Source organism: Oryzias latipes, chromosome 1 (genome assembly GCF_053564925.1).
Source record: "Oryzias latipes strain Hd-rR chromosome 1, Olatipes_Hd-rR_3.1".
In the NCBI taxonomy this organism is placed as follows: domain Eukaryota; kingdom Metazoa; phylum Chordata; class Actinopteri; order Beloniformes; family Adrianichthyidae; genus Oryzias; species Oryzias latipes.
In genome coordinates this window covers 43,803,824-43,824,895 of record NC_136237.1, presented here as the reverse complement: position 1 = coordinate 43,824,895, position 21,072 = coordinate 43,803,824, and the positions used below count along the sequence as shown (strand labels likewise).

General features: G+C 41.1%; 1 protein-coding gene across 1 annotated transcript in view; it reads right to left on the bottom strand.

The window, feature by feature from the left end:
* Positions 1-20,800, bottom strand: part of LOC110014915 (reticulon-3-B-like) — a 33,240-nt gene extending 12,440 nt beyond the window's left edge. Inside the window, exons 1-4 of the mRNA XM_020702194.3 lie at positions 20,537-20,800; positions 16,775-16,925; positions 14,826-14,882; positions 14,615-14,753 (exon numbers count right to left, since the gene is read on the bottom strand). Of these exons, the coding sequence (XP_020557853.2) occupies positions 14,615-14,753; positions 14,826-14,882; positions 16,775-16,925; positions 20,537-20,735 (546 nt within the window). The 5' untranslated portion in view covers positions 20,736-20,800. The remainder of the gene's footprint in view (positions 1-14,614; positions 14,754-14,825; positions 14,883-16,774; positions 16,926-20,536) is intronic.
* Positions 20,801-21,072: the final 272 nt, after the last annotated feature.

Here is a 21,072-nt window from a genome sequence, read left to right as displayed (position 1 = left end):
GTAATCATTTATTGCGATTGTTTTTTTTTTTTGTTTTTTTTTTAACTTGTCCTGTCCAACAGCTGGGCAGACAGATGAGAGCTGAGGGCCTCTTGTGTTGGACATATTTTTCTTTAACAAGAGGGGTTATTAATCTTCAGACAAACCAAAGGTATGTCTGAATAAACCCCTTTTGTAATTGAGGCCAAACTTAATTAATTTCAATCATGTCTGAAAATCTTGTGTGTTGGACCGGACGGAAAAGGAAAGAGGGGAAGAAGAGAGAGGGACGCTAGAGAGAGGGGGGGTAGGGGGTGATAATAGGAGGGGAAGGGGGATAAGACCATGAAGCAGCATACAGCAACAAGTTTACTGGTTGTTAATCATTATGGTAAGGTTCAAATGCAGTACAAAAAGGGCGGGGCCCGTCCACACACACACTCAAATGTTATAAACACACCTGCTAGCTGCAAAAATGTCCACCTGTCGACATGTACACAAAACAGATAGTGTTCACACACGCATACTTATGCCTTAAAACCAACTTGTGTGAAATATTTCAGTCATTCAGTCATGCAAACTGTTAGTGCAAAGGTGAGATAACACCAGTGCTCAGGTGAGTGTTTATGTTCTTCTAAAATGGATGGTGGAACGTGAAAAGAAGGAGGGAGAGTGCCCAGCCATCCCCACCCCAAGACCCCCACCGCAGCAGCAGCGGCAGCCGGAATCCCCCCAACGACACGGGAACAACCGCCGCCCGGGCGACCAAGCCCGCCACCCAGGCCAGGGCCAGCAGGGCCGCCGCAAGGCCCCCAGAGCCAGAGGCCAGGGAGGCACGGAGGGAACCACGGAGGGACCACCCCCCCAAGCCAAGTCAGACCACCACCCCACCCGCCCCACCACGCACCCCCACACCCAAGCCCAGAGGACCACCCAGGCGCCGGACCCGACCCCCCGACCAACGGAGCCCCCACCACCCCCCGCCAGGCACCGGAGGCCCCGACCCCCACCCCAGCCCACGGCAGAAGGGCAAGGAGCAGCGACGACCAGGCCCCCCCCCACCCCCTAAGTCACGGAGTTAGCTATGGGAGACCAGAGAGACCGAATTCTTTCAAAGTTACTTGAACTTTGGGCTGACATTTTTTCCAAGCTGATATGATCAAGCAGCAGATTTCTGTGTTGAGTTATATTTATATTTTTTTTGCTTTTCTAATTTCCAATCCAGTTTTTTTAGCTATGCAAAGAGTTATGAAAATGATAGAGCCTAATTCTCCTTCTACATCGATGTCACCAAGCACACAAAGTGACGGTGAAGCTGTGATTGAAACCTTAAGCCAGACTGATAGATCGGCACATACCTGCTGCCAGAGAGCCTGGACAGGCGTGCAGAACCATAGTGCGTGCATGTAATTGTCGGGTAGATTACTGTCACAGTGCTGACAAATGTCTGAGTTACTGAGACCCATCTTGAACATCCTCTGTCCAGTGTAGTAAATTCTGTGAAGAGTTTTGAAATGGATTAGCTGCAGATTTGGACTTTTTGTCATTTTAAAGGTGTTTAGACAAAGTTCTGACCAAAAACTTTCATCTGTGCTGATGCTCAAATCCGCATCCAATTTTGTTGTCGGAAGTGAAATATTGTTATCTAAATTGCATAAAAGTTAGTATATTTTGGAGAGAGTTTTATTCATTGAGAAATTGATCAGAGTGGTAACTACATCTGGTAGCTTTAAATCGTTGTCTCTGTATTTAAACTTTTTAGTAATAATAGATTTAAGTTGCTGATATTCCAAGAAGTTATATATTCCATGTTTGTCTTGAAGTTCCTGGGGAGTTATGAATCTTCTATCAATAATTATGTGCTCTAGTTGTTTTATGCCCCCTGCTTGCCAAGCTGGGAAGTGGATAATTTTTTTGTTTATGAGGATGTCTGGGTTGTTCCAGATGGGTGTCATTTTGCACGGTTGAATTGATGATTTTGATATTTTGAGAAATTCCCACCAGGCTGTTAAAGTGGCATTTATATTAATACTTTTGAAACAATCCTGTTTTTTAACTGGCTAATAAATGGAAGATCTGACAGGTTGATCTTTCCACATAACGCCTGTTCCAAGTCTAACCATGAGTTAGTTTCTGGATTATTTTTTAACCATTTTAAGATGTATTGTAATCTATTTGCAAGAAAGTAATTGTGGAAGTTAGGTAATTCTAATCCTCCACAGCTTTTTGCAGATTTTAAAGTTTTTAGAATAATTCTTGCAGGTTTATTGTTCCATAGAAAGCTTGATATGGATGAGTCTAATGTTTTGAACCATTTTAATGGCGGTTGTGTGGGAATCATTGAGAAGAGATAATTAACCTTGGGTAAGATTTTCATTTTTACCGTGGCTAGTTTGGGTTTGGAGAATCATTCGTCAATTGGATTAAAATATTATATCACAACCCCAATGCATCAGTTAGAACTTATAAACAGACTTCCAACAGGTTTTTTCTCGGAGGAGGAACCAGACAGGGTTGCCCTCTCTCTCCATCTCTTTTTGCAATATTTATTGAGCCTCTGGCTGCAGCAATAAGACAGCATGAGAGCATTAAAGGAATTAAAACCAAACACAGCCATCATAAAATTAGTCTCTATGCAGATGACATATTACTGTTTTAAAGTAACTTAAATTCTGTAAATGAAACCGCAACAATTATTAATGAATTCTCCTCCATATCAGACTACTCCATTAATTGGAATAAGTCTGTTTTATTAACACTTAACAGTAATGCGGAGCAAAGACTCGCGATAACAGTCAAATCAGGAAATATCAAATGTCTAGGTATTTATTTTCCCCCCAAACTATCAGAACTGGTGCAGCTAAACTACACCCCATTACTGAAAAGCATACAGGACGATCTAACACGCTGGACCAACCTGCCTCTGTCCCTTATGGGCAAGGTAGCCACGGTTAACCCTTGTGCTATCCTAGGCACTTTACCTTTGGGAGTTGGGTCATCTAGACCCACGAGACAGTGGGCTGAACCTTTTTTCTTCACTGATTTGTGAACCTCACTGGTGTCCATGGATTACATGAAATCTTTCCACCTTTATCCACCTTGTCATGGTAGGGAGAACACGTCAATGTGAGGATGGGGTCGTCTAAGATAGCACAAGGGTTAAAATGAAAATCTTACCAAAAGTTAATTGTCTCTTCTCAATGATCCCCACACAACCGCCACTAAAATGGTTCAAAACATTAGACTAGCTTTTTATGGAACAATAAACCTGCAAGAATTAGTTTAAAAAGTTTAAAATCTGCAAAAAGCTGTGGGGGCTTAGAATTACCTAACTTCCAGAAATACTTTCTTGCAAATAGATTACAATAAATTTTAAAATGGTTCAAAAGTAATCAAGAAACCAACTCATGGTTAGACCTTGAACAGGCGTTATGTGGAAAGATCAACCTGTCAGATCTACCGTTTATTAACCAAACAGTTAAAAAACAGGATTGTTTCCAAAGTCTTAATATAAACGCCACTTTAACAGCCTGGTGGGAATTTCTCAAAATATCAAAATCATCAATTCAACCGTGCAAAATGACACCCATCTGGAACAACCCGGACATCCTCATAAACAAAAAAATGAAACACTTCCCAGCTTGGCAAGCAGGGGGCGTAATACAACTAGAGCACCTAATTATTGAAAAAAAATTCATAACTCCCCAGGAACTTCAAGACAAACATGGAATAAATAACTTTTTGGAATATCAGCAACTTAAATCTATTATTACTAAAAAGTTTAAATACAGAGACAACGATTTAAAGCTAACAGAAGCAGTTACCTCTTTGATTAATTTTTCAATGAATAAAACTCTCTCCAAAATATACAAACTTTTATGTAATTTAGATAATAATATTTCTCTTCCAATAACAAAATGGGATGCAGATTTGAGCATCAGCACAGATGAATACTTCTGGTCAGAACTTTATCTAAAAAAAAAAAAAAAAAAGAACTTTATCTAAACACCTTTAAACTGACAAAAAGTCCAAATCTGCAGCTAATCCATTTTAAAACTCTTCACTGAATTTACTACACTGGACAGAGGATGTTCAAGATGGGTCTCAGTAACTCAGACATTTGTCAGCACTGTGATAGTAATCTACCCGACAATTACATGCACGCACTGTGGTTCCGCACGCCTGTCCAGGCTCTCTGGCAGCAGGTATGTGCCGATTTATCAGTCTGGCTTAAGGTTTCAATCACAGCTTCACCGTCACTTTGTGTGCTTGGTGACATGAGTGCCATCGATATAGAAGGAGGATTAGTATCTCTCATTTTCATAAGTCTTTGTTTTGCTAAAAAAAACGATTTTAATAAATTGGAAAAACAAGAAAAATATTAATGTAAGTCAATACAGAAATCTGCTGTTTGATCATATCAGCTTGGAAAAAATGCCAGCCCAAAGTTCAAGTAACTTTGAAAGAATTCAGTCTCTCTGGTCTCCCATAGCTAACTCCATGACTTAAGGGGTGGGGGGGCCTGGTCGTCGCTGCTCCTTGCCTTTCTGCCGTGGTTCGGGGTGGGGGTCGGGGCCTTCGGTGCCCGGTAGGGGGCGGTGGGGACTCAGTTAGTCGCGGGGTCGGGTCCGGTGCCTGGGTTGGGCAGGCTGTGGCGCCTGTGCAATTGAGCACAGGTGTTAGCTCACCTTTGCACTAATAGTTTGCGTGATTGATTGAATGAAATATTTCACACTAGTTGGTTTGAAGGCATAAGTGTGCGTGTTTGAACACTATCTGTATTGTGTACATGTTGACATGTGGACATTTTTGCAGCTATCAGACGTGTTTATAACATCTGAGTGTGTGTGGACAGGCCCCGCCCCTTTGAGATTTGTATTACATCTGAACCTTACCGTAATGATAAACATCCAGTAGCTTGTTGCTTTATGCTACTTCATGGTTTTACCCCCCCCCCCCCCCCCCGCTCCTATGATCACCCTCCTACGCCCCCCCCCCAACATCCCTCTCTCTTCTTCCCTCCTTTCCTTTTCCGTCCGGTCCAACACTAAAGATTTTCAAATATGATTAAAATGAATAAAGTTTGGCCTCGATTACAAAAGGGGTTTATTCAGCCATACCTCTGGTTTGTCTGAAGATTCATAACCCCTGTTGTTAAAGTAAAATATTGTAGCGACCTGGGGTTAGCCCCGCCTTCAGCCCCTAAGGCTCATGGGAAGTGGGGAGCTTAGGGTGAAACCTTGAGTCAGAGGGCTGGAAGCTGAATTGACGCTCCATGCTGTTTGGGCTGTATGTGTACTTGGAATAAACGGGTTTGATGCTCAAAAGGGAACATTGCCTTTCTTCCTGTTTATTTCTGCCTGAGACTGTCCGGGGTCGTGCGGTGTATGGGACACAGACAGTTCTCCAATGAAGCCATCTAAATAGCAGTCTGGCTTTTGCTTGTCCACTAAACTGATGGTCCGGCTGGATCGTTACAATATGTCCAACACAAGAGGCCTTCAGCTCTCATCTGTCTGCCCAGATGTTGGACAGGACAAGTTAAAAAAAAAAAAAAGGATAGCACAAGGCCTAGTCCAGTGATTTTCAACCTTTTTTGAGCCATGGCATACTTTATCCTTGACAAAAATCCCACGGCACACCAGCATCCAAAAATGAAAAAAGGAAAAACTCATAGTCTGTGTTGATGTACAGTCCCCCTCTGCAATCTCACATGCATAAGTGTAATAATTGTGGCAGAAAAAGCTGTTGCAGCTGTTTTTTCTAAAAGTTTTAATTAAAGTTAAGTTAGTTTTCAGTAATAATTTTCAACTAAATTATTTGAAATTTTACCCTGGTAGTTGTTTTTCCCTCCAGTTTATTAACATGCAATTCTATGTAACCTCACAAAAAAACAAATATATTGTTTCTAAATAGTGATTTATTTATTAGATATTTTTTAAAATGTTGGTGAAAAGGAAACTGTAATTTTTGAACAAACCCAAATAAACACAAACCTTGAAGGAGAACTAAACTGTTGACCTCCGATTTCATCAAGAAGATTTAAAACCTGTTTGATGTGTGTTGGTTGTGGTTTCAAGACGTTTAACAGGGAAGACTCATTGTACACTGAGACGCTGTCACTTTAACCCAATGCATCATGGGAGATGTAGTGCAAACAGCCGCTGAACGCAGACAGACTCTCGTCTCTGAGCTTCATTGTTTTCTCCACTTGTTCCACGGTCTGACACCAGATTCTGTGGAAAGCTACACCGCTAAAGACGAGCTTTAGCTGGTATTTTTTTTGGAACTGAGAGAATTTATGAGCAGAATCGGAACAAGGAAGTGAAGACTTGAACCACTTCTGATTCAGACTGATGACGTATGATTAAGCCTATGATTAACCCTTGTGCTATCTTAGATGACCCCACCCCCCTTACATTGAGGTGTTTTCCCTACCATGACAAAGGTGGATAAAGGTGGAAAGATTCGATGTAATCCATGGACACCAGTGAAGATCACAAATCACTGAAGAAAAAGGTTCAGAGCACTGTCTAGTGGGTCTAGATCAGTGTTTTTCAACCAGTGTGCCGCGGCACACTAGTGTGCCGTGGGAGATGGTCAAGTGTGCCGTGAGAAATTGCCCTCATTAACTGATCTAAAAGCAAATACCATCTCCAGGAAATCAGCTCTTTGTTCATCCAAACAGGCCCTGATAAAACACTGAGAAGTTAAGAATATGAAATATCATAAAATTATTTTTTCTTTGTGTTTATATGATTCTATTAAAGACATTTTGATAAGAATAACGGGATACCGCGATTTAGCTGCAGCTATAACTGTGTAAGGAAAAGTCCCACCCCTTTAACTGTCTCCACCAATCATTCTTGAAGGCTTAATCACATGTCATCAGTCTGACCAATCAGAAGTGGTTAAAGTATTCACTTCCTTGTTTTGATTTAGCGCAAAAAAGTCTCTCTGTTCTAACAAAAATACCAGCTAAAGCTCGTCTTTAGCGGTGTAGCTTTCCACAGAATCTGGTATCAGACTGGAACAAGTGAACAAAACCATGAAGCTCAAAGACGCTGGTCTTTCTGCGGTCGGCGGATTACGGGCACTACATCTCCCATGATGTAGTGCCCGTAGTGTAGTTCATGTTTCACTTCGAAGCCCATCGAGACGACTGTTGTTGTGATTTTGGGCTATACAAATAAAATTGAATTGAATTGAATTGAATTGAATTGATGCAGTAAAGTGACTGTCTTAGCGCACAATGAGTCTCTCCTCTTAACGTCTTAAAACAACGAACACACATCAAACAGTTTTTGAATCTTTTGACTGAATTTTTAATAGATCTTTTAGAAAAAACAGCTGCAGCTTCCAGCGTTTTCTGCAACAATTATCACAAAAATGCATATGAGATTGCAGAGCGGCTGTAGATCAATACAGACTGAGCTTTTTCTTTTTTTTTTATTTATCTATTTTTTGGGAGGCTGGTGTGCCGCGGGATTTTTGTCAAGGTTAAAGTGTGCCGTGGCTCAAAAAAGGTTGAAAAACACTGGTCTAGATGACCCAACTCCCAACGTTAAAGTGCCTAGGATAGCACAAGGGTTACGGAACAAGTGAATATAAAGGAGTGTCGTAAGAGTGTGTGCACACGGAAATCAAATGAGGAGATAGCGTCAGGGCAAGTCTTCTGTTTTTTACTGTGTTTTGGCGTGGCCGAAAGCAATTGCCATGTTGGCTCCTAAACTATGTGTGACAGACAGGGCTGTGGGTGGTAGTTTGTCCCTCATGGTGTTCCATAGATGAACATTCATGGCCAGCACCTGTCTGTTGAGCTGTGATTGGCTCACAAGGCTGATAAATAGCAGCAGTGGGAGTTCCATCTAGGTGCTGGTTTCCTGGTTTGGCCTTGGTGGGTGAGCTTGACATGTGGACCTTTTTTACTAAAGCTTTTAATCATTTGAGTCCTTTTAAAGTTTTTAAGCATTTGAGTTTGCAAGATTTTAAACTCTATTTATATTATCAAAATGCTGCTCAAGATGGCCGAAGGTGCAGATGGTGGTTCAGCTTGCTCTCCTGCTGCTTCAGCACATCGACCTAGACTGAAGCCTGAGGTCTACAGAACTGTGGATGGCAAAACAATTGTGGAGGATGAACTCTTACATTTCCTTGCTGTGAAAAGTAGAACTTTAAGTCTGGAGGAAATTGTGTTACTAGCTGCAAACACCTTTGACTCTGAATGGATTGAGGCCTCCAAGAGTGCTTGTGAGGGCAGAACCCACTGCCCCACAGCGAAGTTAAGTTCATTTGTTATATTTTTCTCTTCAATAAACCATTTCATTTTATTTCACACATTTCATAACAAAGTTGACTTAATGACTTGTGCACACATTTAGTTAATTTTGTATTGTTTTGAGTAATTCTATTCTTTTAGTTCTGTTTGAGGCCTGATGCTGGGGCAGAGGCTGGAGCAGGAAACTTCCTGATGATGTGGCAGTGGGAGGAGCTGAAGAAGTTCCTGATGACTTGGAAAGGGAGGAGCATGGACAACTTCCATTTGGAGAAGATGGAGGGGAAAGACGAAGTGTATTCTTATGTTGGACTATTGTTTGTATTTTTTGGAATATGTTAAGCTTGCTTTGAGGTACAAGTTCAGTTTCTGTTGAAGCGTTAAATTACTAGTAATTTACTACTTTAATTAATATTTAGGTTTTGAATGTTTTGTATTTGTGCTCCCCTCCCTATTGTGTCATTGGTCTGATCAGCCAGTATATAATCTCCCTAATGTTTCCTGTAGGGGGGTCAGTTTGAGTTCAGTTGGTTTGAGCTTTTGTTATTGATTCGCTCAGTTACATTTTTGTTAAGTTGACCCCATTTTAATTTGAGCCCCTGTCGTGTCGTGTTGTGTTGGGTAAAATAAAAACCCCTGATTTGAAGATCTTTTTGTCCTGTGGCTCAATCTCTGCCGAGCGGACCCTGACAGTGCTGTTTGAGCTCTGCCCGACAACGCAGCGAAATATAACGCACAAAGGAGCGCAAAAAGACGTAAATAATTTGAAAAGTTGTCTGAAAGTCCTAAATGAATGTGGGGAAAATATTCCGAGATTTGTATCACATTACTTGGAGGACTTGCCACCAGTTACATTTACAAGTCTGGATTTTTGCGGCCTGCTGAGGAGAGTGGAGAAGTTGCATGCTGACGTCAGCGCTATGGGATGCGCGCTACAGCTTCAAGTGGATGTGTGTGCTGATCTTCGTGCGATCACCACTGACGTGAATCATCGGGTGTGTAGTTTGGAAACGGAAATGGCTCAGGGCAGTGATCAGCGTGTCTTTGGTGCTGGCCTGGGGGCTAAAGGAGGTGGATCGACGTCAGAGACCCCGCAGGCCCCTAGAGCTACCGGTGCGGCGACAAGTGGGTGTGTCGGTGAGCAGGATGGGAATCCCCACTCTTCGACGCAACACCTGCCCCGTCAAAGGTTTCTGCACGTCCCTCCGCCCAAGGAAAGTAATGTTGGAGAAATCCCTGTCCTTGGATCACACAGGGATACATCCGGATCCCCGAAATGGAGCGACGTTGTAAAAAAAGGCAAAAGGCAAATGGAGAACAAAAAGGTCCCACGAACAGCCGCACCCGGAGTTAAAAGACCGGGTAAAAATATAATCGTGGGCACGGGAGCAGCAGAGAATATCCGTATGGTCACCACAAAAATGGTGAGTGTTTTTGCTTCAAAATTCTCTCCAGATCTTGATCCAGAGACATTATCGGATTATCTCAAGAGGCAACTTGGCCGGGAGGTGATGTGCCAGAGGCTGAACACTGTTAATAATAGATATGCATCCTTCAAAGTTTCAGCTGAGTGCAATAATGTGGCTGACATGTATAACCCAGAAATCTGGCCAGCTGGTACTTATGTGCGGCGATTCTTTGAACCACGTAAAGTTGGTGTCACTGGTTTAAACAACGCGCTTCCAAGCAAGCTGAGGGGCGGGGCTTCACCTCCTAGTAGCGCAGCAGTGCCTTAAAGCTGAACTGATGGATTTAAGAGTACTCTCCTACAACTGTCGTGGCCTGCGTTTGGGTCAGAGTGCAGAGGACCGATCCCGCCGAGTTGTTGTAGACCAACTGCTGGAAAAATGTGATGTGCTTTGTTTACAAGAGACCTTTTTAACAAAGCAGGACTTGGAGGGATTAAACTCAATACATGAAAATTTCCATGGGGCTGGGGAGTCCACGAGGGATATTTGTGATGGAATAATAAGAGGTCGGATATCAGGGGGAATAGCCATCCTCTGGGATAAAAGACTTGATTCCTGTATAAATATCATTAGGCTGGAAGTGGACTGGTGTATAGCTATACACTTAACACAGAATGGCAAGGAATGTGTCATCCTTAATGTGTACACCCCCTATGAGTGTCATCAAAATGAAACAGAGTTTCTTAATAGGCTTGCTTTTATTAACTGTTTTATGCAAGATTATACATTCTTAAATGTGTTTGTTATTGTTGATATGAATTCTGACGTCTCTGACAACAAATCTATTTTTGCGAATCATTTGAAACATTTCTGTGTGGATAATGGTCTGACACTCTCATCTGAAATCTTGCTGCCTGAAGATATTTTTACACACATTAGTGAAGCATGGCATACAACTTCCTGGTTAGACCATTGTATTACAACAGCTGATGCTCATGCCTCCCTGACTAACATGACCATTTTTTATGAACTATTTGCTGACCATATTCCTTTTGGGATGCATATAAATTTGCTGAACTTACCTTTGAGGCAAAGGTACAATCCTGATAGTTCCTCATATTTGGATTGGAGCACTCTCTCAAAAGATGAAGTGTCATTGTACTCTGTACATTCAGATACATTATTAAGTTCCATTTCTCTGCCTAGAGAAGCAATTACATGTAGAAATGGAAATTGTAAAAACCCTGCTCATGTCTCTGCTATCTCCTCTCTGTATGAGAATATAACGAAAGCTTTGCTTGATTCTAGTAGCTTCCTTCTTAAACCAAAAGCTAAGAAAAGGGGCAAACCAGGCTGGAGTTCTCATGTAACAGAATTCTTTTTAAGAGCACGAGAAGCCTCAAGGGAATGGGTTCTCGCTGGGAAACCAAGGCATGGGCCAGTTTTTGAGCAAAAAAGGGTTACCAATGCAAGATATAAGTATGCAATACGTTTTATTTGTAAAAACGACCAGGCAATGAGAGCTGACTCCATGGCTAGGAATCTATTTTGTCACAACAGTCGAAACTTCTGGAAAGAAGTGAAAGTTAATACTGCTGGCATAAAAACAATTCCATGTGTGGTAGACGGGGCCTCTGGCACTGAAAATATTTTAGAGCTATGGCGACAACACTACATAAGAATATTTAACTGTGTCCAGAGTGATATGTATGTTGCCAATGATGCTGATACCACTGGTATAATCACAACACATAATGTTCACCAAGCCATCTCCAGACTGTCTAATAACAAAGCTACTGGACTTGATGGGGTATCTTCTGAGCATGTGAAGTTTGCCAGTACAAGGGTAACTCCACTACTTGCCATGTGTTTTACAGCTTTTCTTGTTCATGGATTTTTACCAGACTCTATGATAGCTGTAATGTTAGTACCAGTGATAAAAAACAAAGCTGGAAAGATTGGTTGCACTGAAAACTACAGACCAATTGCTCTGGCTAGTATACTATCTAAGCTCTTTGAGATAATCCTGCTGGACATGATTACAGAGTTTGTGAAAACGACTCACAATCAATTTGGGTTTAAAGAAAAGCTTGGTACTGACATGTGTATATATGCTCTTAAAGAAATGATTTACAAATATAGGAGTCTAAATTCCTCTGTTTTTCTGTGTTTTTTAGATGCCTCTAAAGCATTTGACAGGGTAAATCATAAGAAATTATTTATGAAACTGACGAAGAGAGGTGTACCCAAATGTGTTGTGCGTATTCTGGCGTATTGGTATGTTCAACAAACAATACAGGTTAAATGGGGAAACCAGGTGTCAGAACCTTTTAAATCCACCAATGGGGTGAGGCAAGGGGGCATTCTCTCTCCTATTCTGTTTAATTTATATTTGGATGAATTGTCTCTTAAACTTAATTCCTGTCGCACTGGCTGTGTGGCTGGAGATCTAATTATCAACCATTTGATGTATGCTGACGATATATCATTTTTAATGCACAAATAAGTCTGATTATGATCTTTTGGACAAAAGAAGACAAAAACCAAAAATTTCCTGATTTTTACCTGTCAAATGCTGTACTTGTGTGTACTAATAAGATCAAGTATCTTGGGCATATCATTTCGGAGGACTTGTCAGATGACGCCGACATCTACAGGCAGTGTCGTGTGGTATATGGCCAGGCCAACACTCTTTCTCGAAAGTTTGGTATGTGTACAGAAGGAGTCAAGGTGACATTATTTAAAGCTTTTTGCACTCCTCTGTACACAGCTCATCTTTGGGCGAACTATAAAAGTGCCAGTATGAGAAAGCTGCAGGTGGCGTACAATGATGCTCTAAGAGTGCTTTTAAATAAGCCAAGGAGGACAAGTGCTAGGGAGCTTTTCGTTTCACTCAGAATTAACACTCTCTGGGCTTGCATGCGCTCGCTTATGTTCAAATTTATCTGCAGATTAAACGCTTCAGAGAATACTCTCATCTTGGCCATAAGCAACATTAGATTTAGTGCAATACGTTTCCGGTCAAATCTATGGAAACACTGGAGGGACTGTCTTTTTACTTGTCTTTGTAATTAAGTTTTTATAGTGTGGTATATGTAATCTTTTTATCTTGGTATTTATTCTTATCCTTGTTAATTTATTTATTTATTTTTTAAGTATTTTTTATTAACTTTTGTATTAATTGTAACTTTACACTGTACCTCAGCTCGTGTATTCTTGACACTGTGTATTTCTTTTTAAAAATGGTGGGTCTGTGTACTCCTTTTTACTGATTGGACCATGAGTCTGGAATAAATTCTATCTATCTATCTATCTATCTATCTATCTATCTATCTATCTATCTATCTATCTATCTATCTATCTATCTATCTATCTATCTATCTATCTATCTATCTATCTATCTATCTATCTATCTATCTATCTATCTATCTATCTATCTATCTATCTATCTATCTATCTATCTATCTATCTGGTGGCATGAGTTCTGACCATGGGGCATGAGAGAGTTGCCACTGCTGTTGTGCTTGGTGTTTTTAGTCATTGTTTTTAATGTTTTAATCAAGCTTGACACCCTTGCTTTTATCCATTTTTAAACTGTTTTGTGCTCATTTTTAGTATCTTGGTGTCTGGACCTGGCTGAAGGTGGCTGCCTCCTCCTTTTATCCTTATGGTAGCTGGTGGGTGCCATATTTAGTATTGTGTAAGGGGGACCCCCCTGTTTTCAGCCCATAAATTAGTGGTGACCTGCTCAGGTGCACCTCTTCTGTTTTGTATTTTCTTTTAATCACTGTTTGGGTTGTGATGTGTTTTGTTTTTGTGTGCATTTGGGCCCTGAGCAGGTACTCCTGGTGAGAGTTGGATCAGAGATCTCCCTTGGTGGTGTTTGTGGCTACCCGCCAGTGCAGTGGGGCTGAGTCGATCCAGGAGGCAGCCGCCCTCATGCAGTGTTGGAGTGCGGTCCAACTGTCCGAGTCTATTTTAACTTTCTCTTTTATGGAATTTGTGTCAAGTTTTTAATAAATTGTATATTTTTACCTTTTATGAAATCCAGTCTCCATTTGGGGTGCACATGTAAGAGGGCGTTCGGTCACATATGGGATTAGTTGGCATCAGCAATTAGAGAGGTCACGTTCTTGGAGATTTTTAAAAAGAATTCTTCCTCCATTGCTGCACTTAACATCAGCCTAGTCCTGTTATTATGCTGGTTTGAATCTCTGTTTTAATTTGTTTTAATGGTTTTTATTATTTTATGTTTTATGATTTTTACGATGTTTTGTTTGTTTTTTCCCTGTGTACAACGCTTTTGGTCTTTGCTGGTGGTGGAAGGTGAATGTTTTTGTCATGGTGCCTCTGTCAGTTCTCCTCCCCCTCCCCTCTCTCATCGCCTCAGAAGATTGAAACCAGCTGTGGACACTCAGCTCATCATCTCACCGCCTTCATAAGGAGATCCAGCTCAGCATTCATCGCCAGTTCGTTACCTACCTCTGTGCTTGTTTAGTCATCTTGTTATTCTGGCTCGCCACATAAACCCGAAACTTACCTTGTCTTATGATCCGCTCTCAGGTTTCTCCACCACGAGTGTCCACCTGGAATATCTTCGCCAAGATCCAATCCTACCATCCTCCCCGGAAAAATAAAGACTTTGTTAATCACTCTTCGCCTGAGTTTCCTTCCGGGTTCCAGCATCTGGGTCTGCTACGTTATTCAAACCATGACAGTTTTCATTTTCAAAAATGAATGAATGTATGAAATGATGTGCTTTCATAGTGATCCCTTTCTTTTTTTGAGCAGTGTAGGACAGACAGGCGACCTGTCCGGGATGTCCCCTGCCTTCAAGTGGCCGGGCTAGGCTCTGGCAGCCCCATGACCCAGAAAGGGACAAAACGGGTTTAGAAGAAGATAAATGAATGACTTCACCTGGTCGTCTTCAGCAAAACAACACAACAGATACCTTGAGAGAATCCACCAGGTCTTCAACAAGCAAAAGTCTTCGAGTTCGACTGGTGAAGCAATTCAGGTGGAGCAGACACTGATCTCCCAGCTCTCGAACGGCCTCAGAAGAAATCGAGATGTCTTTTTCCAGAAGAGACCTGATTTAAGTACAGAGAGCACAGCCAATAATCACTCTGTGTGTGTTTGCAGTGTGACTTCCTTTGAGTTACCTGAATGGATGACCTTCATCTGACTTCTGAATAGCCTGGATCACAGATTTGTAAATCCTGCCAACAGAAAAGAACAAAAACTGGGTTGAAATTCGGCTGTGTCTGACTTGGTGCTTCATAAGTTTCTGGTTCAGACCACAGCCCCTCAACATTTCAAAGAATGTACAGCAAAACTTCCACCGAAGGTCCAGAATGCAATTCAGCCTTAGTCACATGAAGCACTGAAGGTTTTTTGGGTTGTCCGGGCCCGAGAGAAGACACCGGCTCTTGAGGGGCCCCTCAGGTGTGTCTTTCAATTCACATTAGGCTCATACAGCCACCTCAATGAACATCATGATAATGGAATGTACCATTGTCAAGCATGTGATATGTGTATCATTGAAATATTAATAAGGCTAAAGTAACTTACACCCATTTATGACATACGGGTGATGCTGTCGTACGTTCTCCTTACGCCACACCCTAGTCATTAGGAAGGTGCGATTACTGAGTCAATTTTTTATACTTCCAGATAATCCAGAAGGTTTTCTGGCTTTCTGGTTTTTATCTTCTGACTGCTCTATAAACTAACTAATCTACAGACATTTCAGGCATATTTGACATTATCCATCTTTACCATGTTTTGTAATTGTTGCATTTGCTAGTATATGTCTTGTTTTAATCTGCTTTCTGTTTAACTTTATTCTTTTGTCCAATAACCGACCTTATGAATAATCCTTCAAATCGTCCATTTAGAGGGAATTTTCCTCTCTCCACTCCACTGTCACCTTATGCTGGCTCATGATGGGATTTACAGTAATAATCCTTGATTATTTAAAAAAAAAAAGACCCATTTAAACTGAAATACTAATTCAAACAAAAAAATAAAAAAATTGAAAATGTTTTTCTTTGAAACACGCTCAGCATGGGATGACATTGGTTTGTTTGACTAGAGGAATAAAGAAAGTTTTTATTTCTGAAGTTCCTCTGGATCAACACCTCTGGGTTAGGGGTTTACCTTAACCTGTGCCTCAACCGATTGCATCCAACAAATCAGTGTTTGTATGCAAAACAACTTTCTCCAGCTAAACTCAGACAAGACTGAAGTCATCGTCTTTGGTCCACAGAAACAAAGAGAAAGTGTCAGCAGTTCCCTTCACTCTCTGTCTCTAAAACCTTTCAAATCAAGTCAGAAACCTGGGGGTCCTCATGGACTCTGACCTGAACTTTAACAGCCATGTCAAGTCAGTTACATCAGCAGCATTTTACCATATAAAAAACACTCCCAAAATCAAAAAAATAATGTCAAAGCCAGACCTGGAGATACTTATTCCTCCATTTGTGTCCAGTAGGTTAGATCACTGTAACGGCCTGTTCACTGGCCTCTCCAAACCAGCTGTAAAACAGCTTCAGTACATCCAGAACGCTGCTGCTTGAGTCCTGACTAGAACCAGGAATTAGCATCACACCAGGTCTCTAAACTGGCTTCCTGTAGCTCAAAGAAACAACTTTCAAGCAGCTCTGCTTGTTTCCAAGTCTCTCCATGGCCTTAAAGTACATCTCTGACATGTTAGCGCCGTATGAACCATCTGGGACTCTGAGGACCTCAGGGGCCGGCCTCCTGCGGGGGCCCAGAGTCAGGACTAAACACGGGGAATCAGCGTTTCAGTCTTATGTAGCTAAAAGCTGGAACAGTCTCCCTGAGGCTGTGAGACAGACCTCTACTGTGTTAAGGTTCAAATCCAGACTCAGAACATTCCTGTTTAGCCGTGTTTATAACTGAAGGGTCCTTATCCTCACCTCTGTTCATTTTCTTTTATCTTTCCTTTTAAAGTCAATTATGTATGTTTTTAATCTTTGCACTGTTATATATTGTGATTTTAATGCATTTTGCTGTTTTGTGAAGCACTTTGAATTACTTTGTGTACGAATTGTGCTATACAAATAAACTTGTCTGGCCTTGCACCCACCTAAAGGTGATAGTGACACAGAGGCAGGCCAGCACCAGATAGGACAGCACACTGATGACTGACAATGTTGCTACTGAGATGAGAACCAACAGGGACAGGCCGAAGGCTGCTGCAGAGCGTTTGGGTTCTCTCCAGTTGATCAGTTGAAAGGCTGCAGGGACAGGAAACAGTTTAAGTCAAGTCCCACCTTTGTTAGGAATGTAAAACCTAGAAGAAACAGATGGTGCAGTTCCAAAAATTCTACTGGAGACCTGTTGGAGTGCAGATGAAAAAATGTAGTTTTACAGGCCTGTGATATGTGAGCCTTAAATTATAAATCCTAGTCAAATAGAACCCACACTTCATATTAGCTGGTAGTGAGTGGTTATCTTTAATAAATATAACCATTATATGAAAAAAAAATATTGCCAAGAGATCCCAGAAATCTGAGTAGAATTCATGCTTGTCTTGACCTGGATCCTGTCTCCGGCTCAACTCGTGCCCCCTGCCGTCCCCCCAATTCCATCTGGATGAAGCTCGTCTGCTGGACTTTAAATACATAGTTTTAGAGTTAGATAAATTAATTCTTCTCTATGAGTTCTGGCAAATCGCCTATCCGTCCTGGGGGAAGATTTTCCTAATGAATTCTATGTATTCATGATCCTTTTGATTTTATGTTTTACTTTTTCAATTACCGATACGAAGCCCATCGAGACAACTGATGTTTTGAACTTGGGCTACACAAATAAAATAGAATTGAATTTAATTAGATTGAATTGACAATGTCACATGGGTCACTGCCATCCTAGTGGGCCCTGGCACTGTCTTTATTGTGTTTTATGCAGACAGGTTTGTCTGACGCATATTTGGGGATGAAGACCAATGTACTTCATCATTCTTTGATATGAATGTCTTGCTTGGAGGAACAGGAATAGAAATTCCCTCATCTGGTTCAAAATCAGAATCATTAGAATCAGAATTTAGCTCAAGAAAGTCTTCTGATCATGATCAGTGATGACTTCCAGAGCCTCCTGGACTGTCATCGTTCTGCTTCTGCTGCTCATTTTGTAAAGGTCTGCCTGTGTAATGTTGGAAGGACTCCCATGCAGAGAATGTTTTGTATGTTTTAGCCCCTCCCCTGTTGAGTGTCCACTGAATTTGGGTTGAATTTTCCTGTGAGAACATAAATGGTTCCTGTCAAAAATCATAACACCTATGCACCTGTGTGTGTGGGTGTGTGCGTGCGTGTGTGTGTGTGTGTGTGTGTGTGTGTGTGTGTGTGTGTATGTGTGTGACTGGGGTGAAATATGTCTCACAGCTGCAAACAAAGGAATACTATTAATAATAAGAACACCCTTGCACCTGCAGTTTGACTGCTGGGTCAAATTGAGCCAAACAGTATCTATGTGATAGAAACATGCAGGGGGGGGGGGGGTTTGCAAATATATGAGATGAAGCAAATTTATAATATATGTTGATTACACTAATTAAGGCAAGCAGAAGAAGTTTCATGCTGAAAAAAATACTTTTAACTATTTTTTTCTAAATGTTCAAACTTTAAAACGGTTCAATTTGACCCGCAACATAACAAGGAGGGTTAATTCAAGTTTAAATGTATTAACGTCTTTCAGAATATGTTCTTGTCCGTAAGCATAAGCATCATCAAGGTTACCTATTTTTCTAATTCAGACGTAGCTGTCCTTTTTTTTTGGTACATGAAAAGGAAATTATTTTACCTCTCATTACTATTTTTGCTACTCTGGAAGGATTTTTGAGGTAGAAGAGACTTACAGTTAATCGGTGGGGGGTGGGGGGACTGTGGAGAGGCAGTATGGGGAGTGAGGAAGGTGAGTTTCAGGTTAAACAGAAAGATGTTTTATGGGGGGAGCAGCAAAGATAGGGTTTGTGGATTTGTGAAGCTATTCAGAGAAAAAGCTCCTGAAAGAGGCCTGGGGGGCACCCAGAGTGAAGCAAGTGCAGCTTTAGAGGTAAGAAAAAACCTCCCTGACTTTGGCAAAGAAAGTGATCTGACAGAGAATGATAAGGATTGTTAATCATTTTTACAGGTTTTAGCCTGGTTTATTTTGAACATCCTGCTCTTTAACTTTTAAATAGAATCACTATTCAAACTCTCATTATTGTACAGTGGGACAAAACGTATTTCATCAGCCACCAATTGTTCAAGTTTTCCAACTTAAAAAGATGAGAGAGGTCTATAATTTCCAGAATAGATAAACCTCAACTATGAGAAACAAAATGAGAGAACAAAAAATTCAGAAAATCACATTGTCTGGTTTGTAACCCTTGTTCTATCCTAGGCACTTTAACGTTGGGATGTGGGTCATCTAGACCCACTAGACAGTGCTCTTAACCTTTTTTCTTCAATGATTTGTGATCTTCACTGGTGTCCATGGATTACATGAAATCTTTCCACCTTTATCCACCTTTGTCATGGTAGGGGGAACACCTCAATGGAAGGGGGGGGGGGGGTCATCTGGACCCTAAGATAGCACAAGGGTTAAAGAATTTATTTGTAAATTATGGTTGAAAATAAGTATTTGGTCAATAACATAAGTTCAACTCAATACTTTGTTATATGCCCTTTGTTGACAATGACAGCAGTCAAATGTTTTCGAAGTCTTTTCATGGTTTTCACAAACTGTTGCTGGTATTTTGGTCCATTCCTCCATGCAGATCTCCTCTAGAGCAGTGATGTTTTATGGCTGTCATTTCAACTCCCTCTATGGGGTTGAGATCTGGAGTCTGGCTAGACCACTCCAGGACCTTGAAATGCTTCTAATGAAGCCACTCCTTCGTTACCCGGGCAACGTGTGTTCGGGATTGTTGTCCTGCTGAAAGACCCAGCCATGTTTCATCTTCAATGCTGATGTCGGGAGGTTTTCACTCCAAATCTGACCATACATAGCTCCATTCATTCCTTCCTTCACACGGATCTACCCCCATGCTTTACAGTAGAAATTGTGATTTTTGGATGCTACTCAGCTTTCCATCTCCTCCAAACACAACGAGGAGAGTCCCAACCAAAAAGTTCTATTTTGGTATCATCTGACCATAGGACATTCTCACAATCTTGCACAATTGGTGGCTGACTAAATATGTTTTTGCCCCACTGTAAATCCAAATATTAAATGGTAAAATGAAACATTTTGATCTGTATTTGGTTGAAAGGAGGAAATAAAACGACTTTTCCTGTTCAGTTGTGGTTTCTGGACATTTCGGGAACAGAAGTATGTTTGCTACAAACAAACACTTAGACTTAATTCATGTTAAATAAGTTTATTTATAAGGTACCAGTTCACAACTTGACTGTAAGGTCCAACACAAAAACACATCAAGTGTAACCCAAGTCTGTTTTAAACCTATTTTACACATAAACACACATAAATGAACACAAACTCACAGGTGAACCAGCAGTTGGCCTCATCCAGGATTGAACTACAAACATTTTCTGTTCTGAGATCAAATTCTTGCACAGAATGACTTAAATCCAGTTCACCTGATCAGCAGCACTGTAAGGCTTTGTTTGAGGCTCAGTCTAATCTCTGCTCATACACCAACTAGACTGAACTTCAACAGCTGATCAATTGTTTGACGAGTTGAGATCAATCCATCAATTTATCAATCTGCCATCAAATTTTTCAAAAAGATTGTTTCCATGATAACGCTGGTTAACACCTAGCTTTACCAGCTAACCTTAATCCAGATTGTGGCAAAGCAAAACCACAGAAGCTTCTCCTACCTGCTGCTGTTGTGTGGCCTTACCTGTGAGGATAACTTTTCTGAGAAACGATGAAGAGTTGCCAAGCACCGAAGAGTCCACACTAATGCTGGCGTCTGCCATTTTCACTTGTCTTACAGATTTGAACTTCCAACAGTTTGAAAATCCAACTGCTGCTGCGCCAGTTACATCACCACAGGGGGTTGAGCATGAAAAGGGGCACGTCCAAAAAGCTTTGGACATGTTGAAACTCGGACCACTCACACATCTTAGTTTGTTCCGCAGCACATGCCACCAGCTTAGTGGTCCAAATGACAGAATTTCACTCCTTCAATGTGTGTTAGACCGATACAGCTCCAGTGGTTGGGAGGTTGTTCTGAAATGTCTGATATAGTTCAACATGGGTTAGCATTGGTAAAAATTGGTTCTGTCAAATTTTTGATTCTGAATTTCAGGATCCCCATATGTGATAGATTGTTTCTTTACAGTTAATGGCAGGGATTGTCAGTCTGATGCTTGGAATAGTGAATAATGACACAGCTGAACTAAAAAGATTGTTTTTAAAATGTAACTGCTAAAC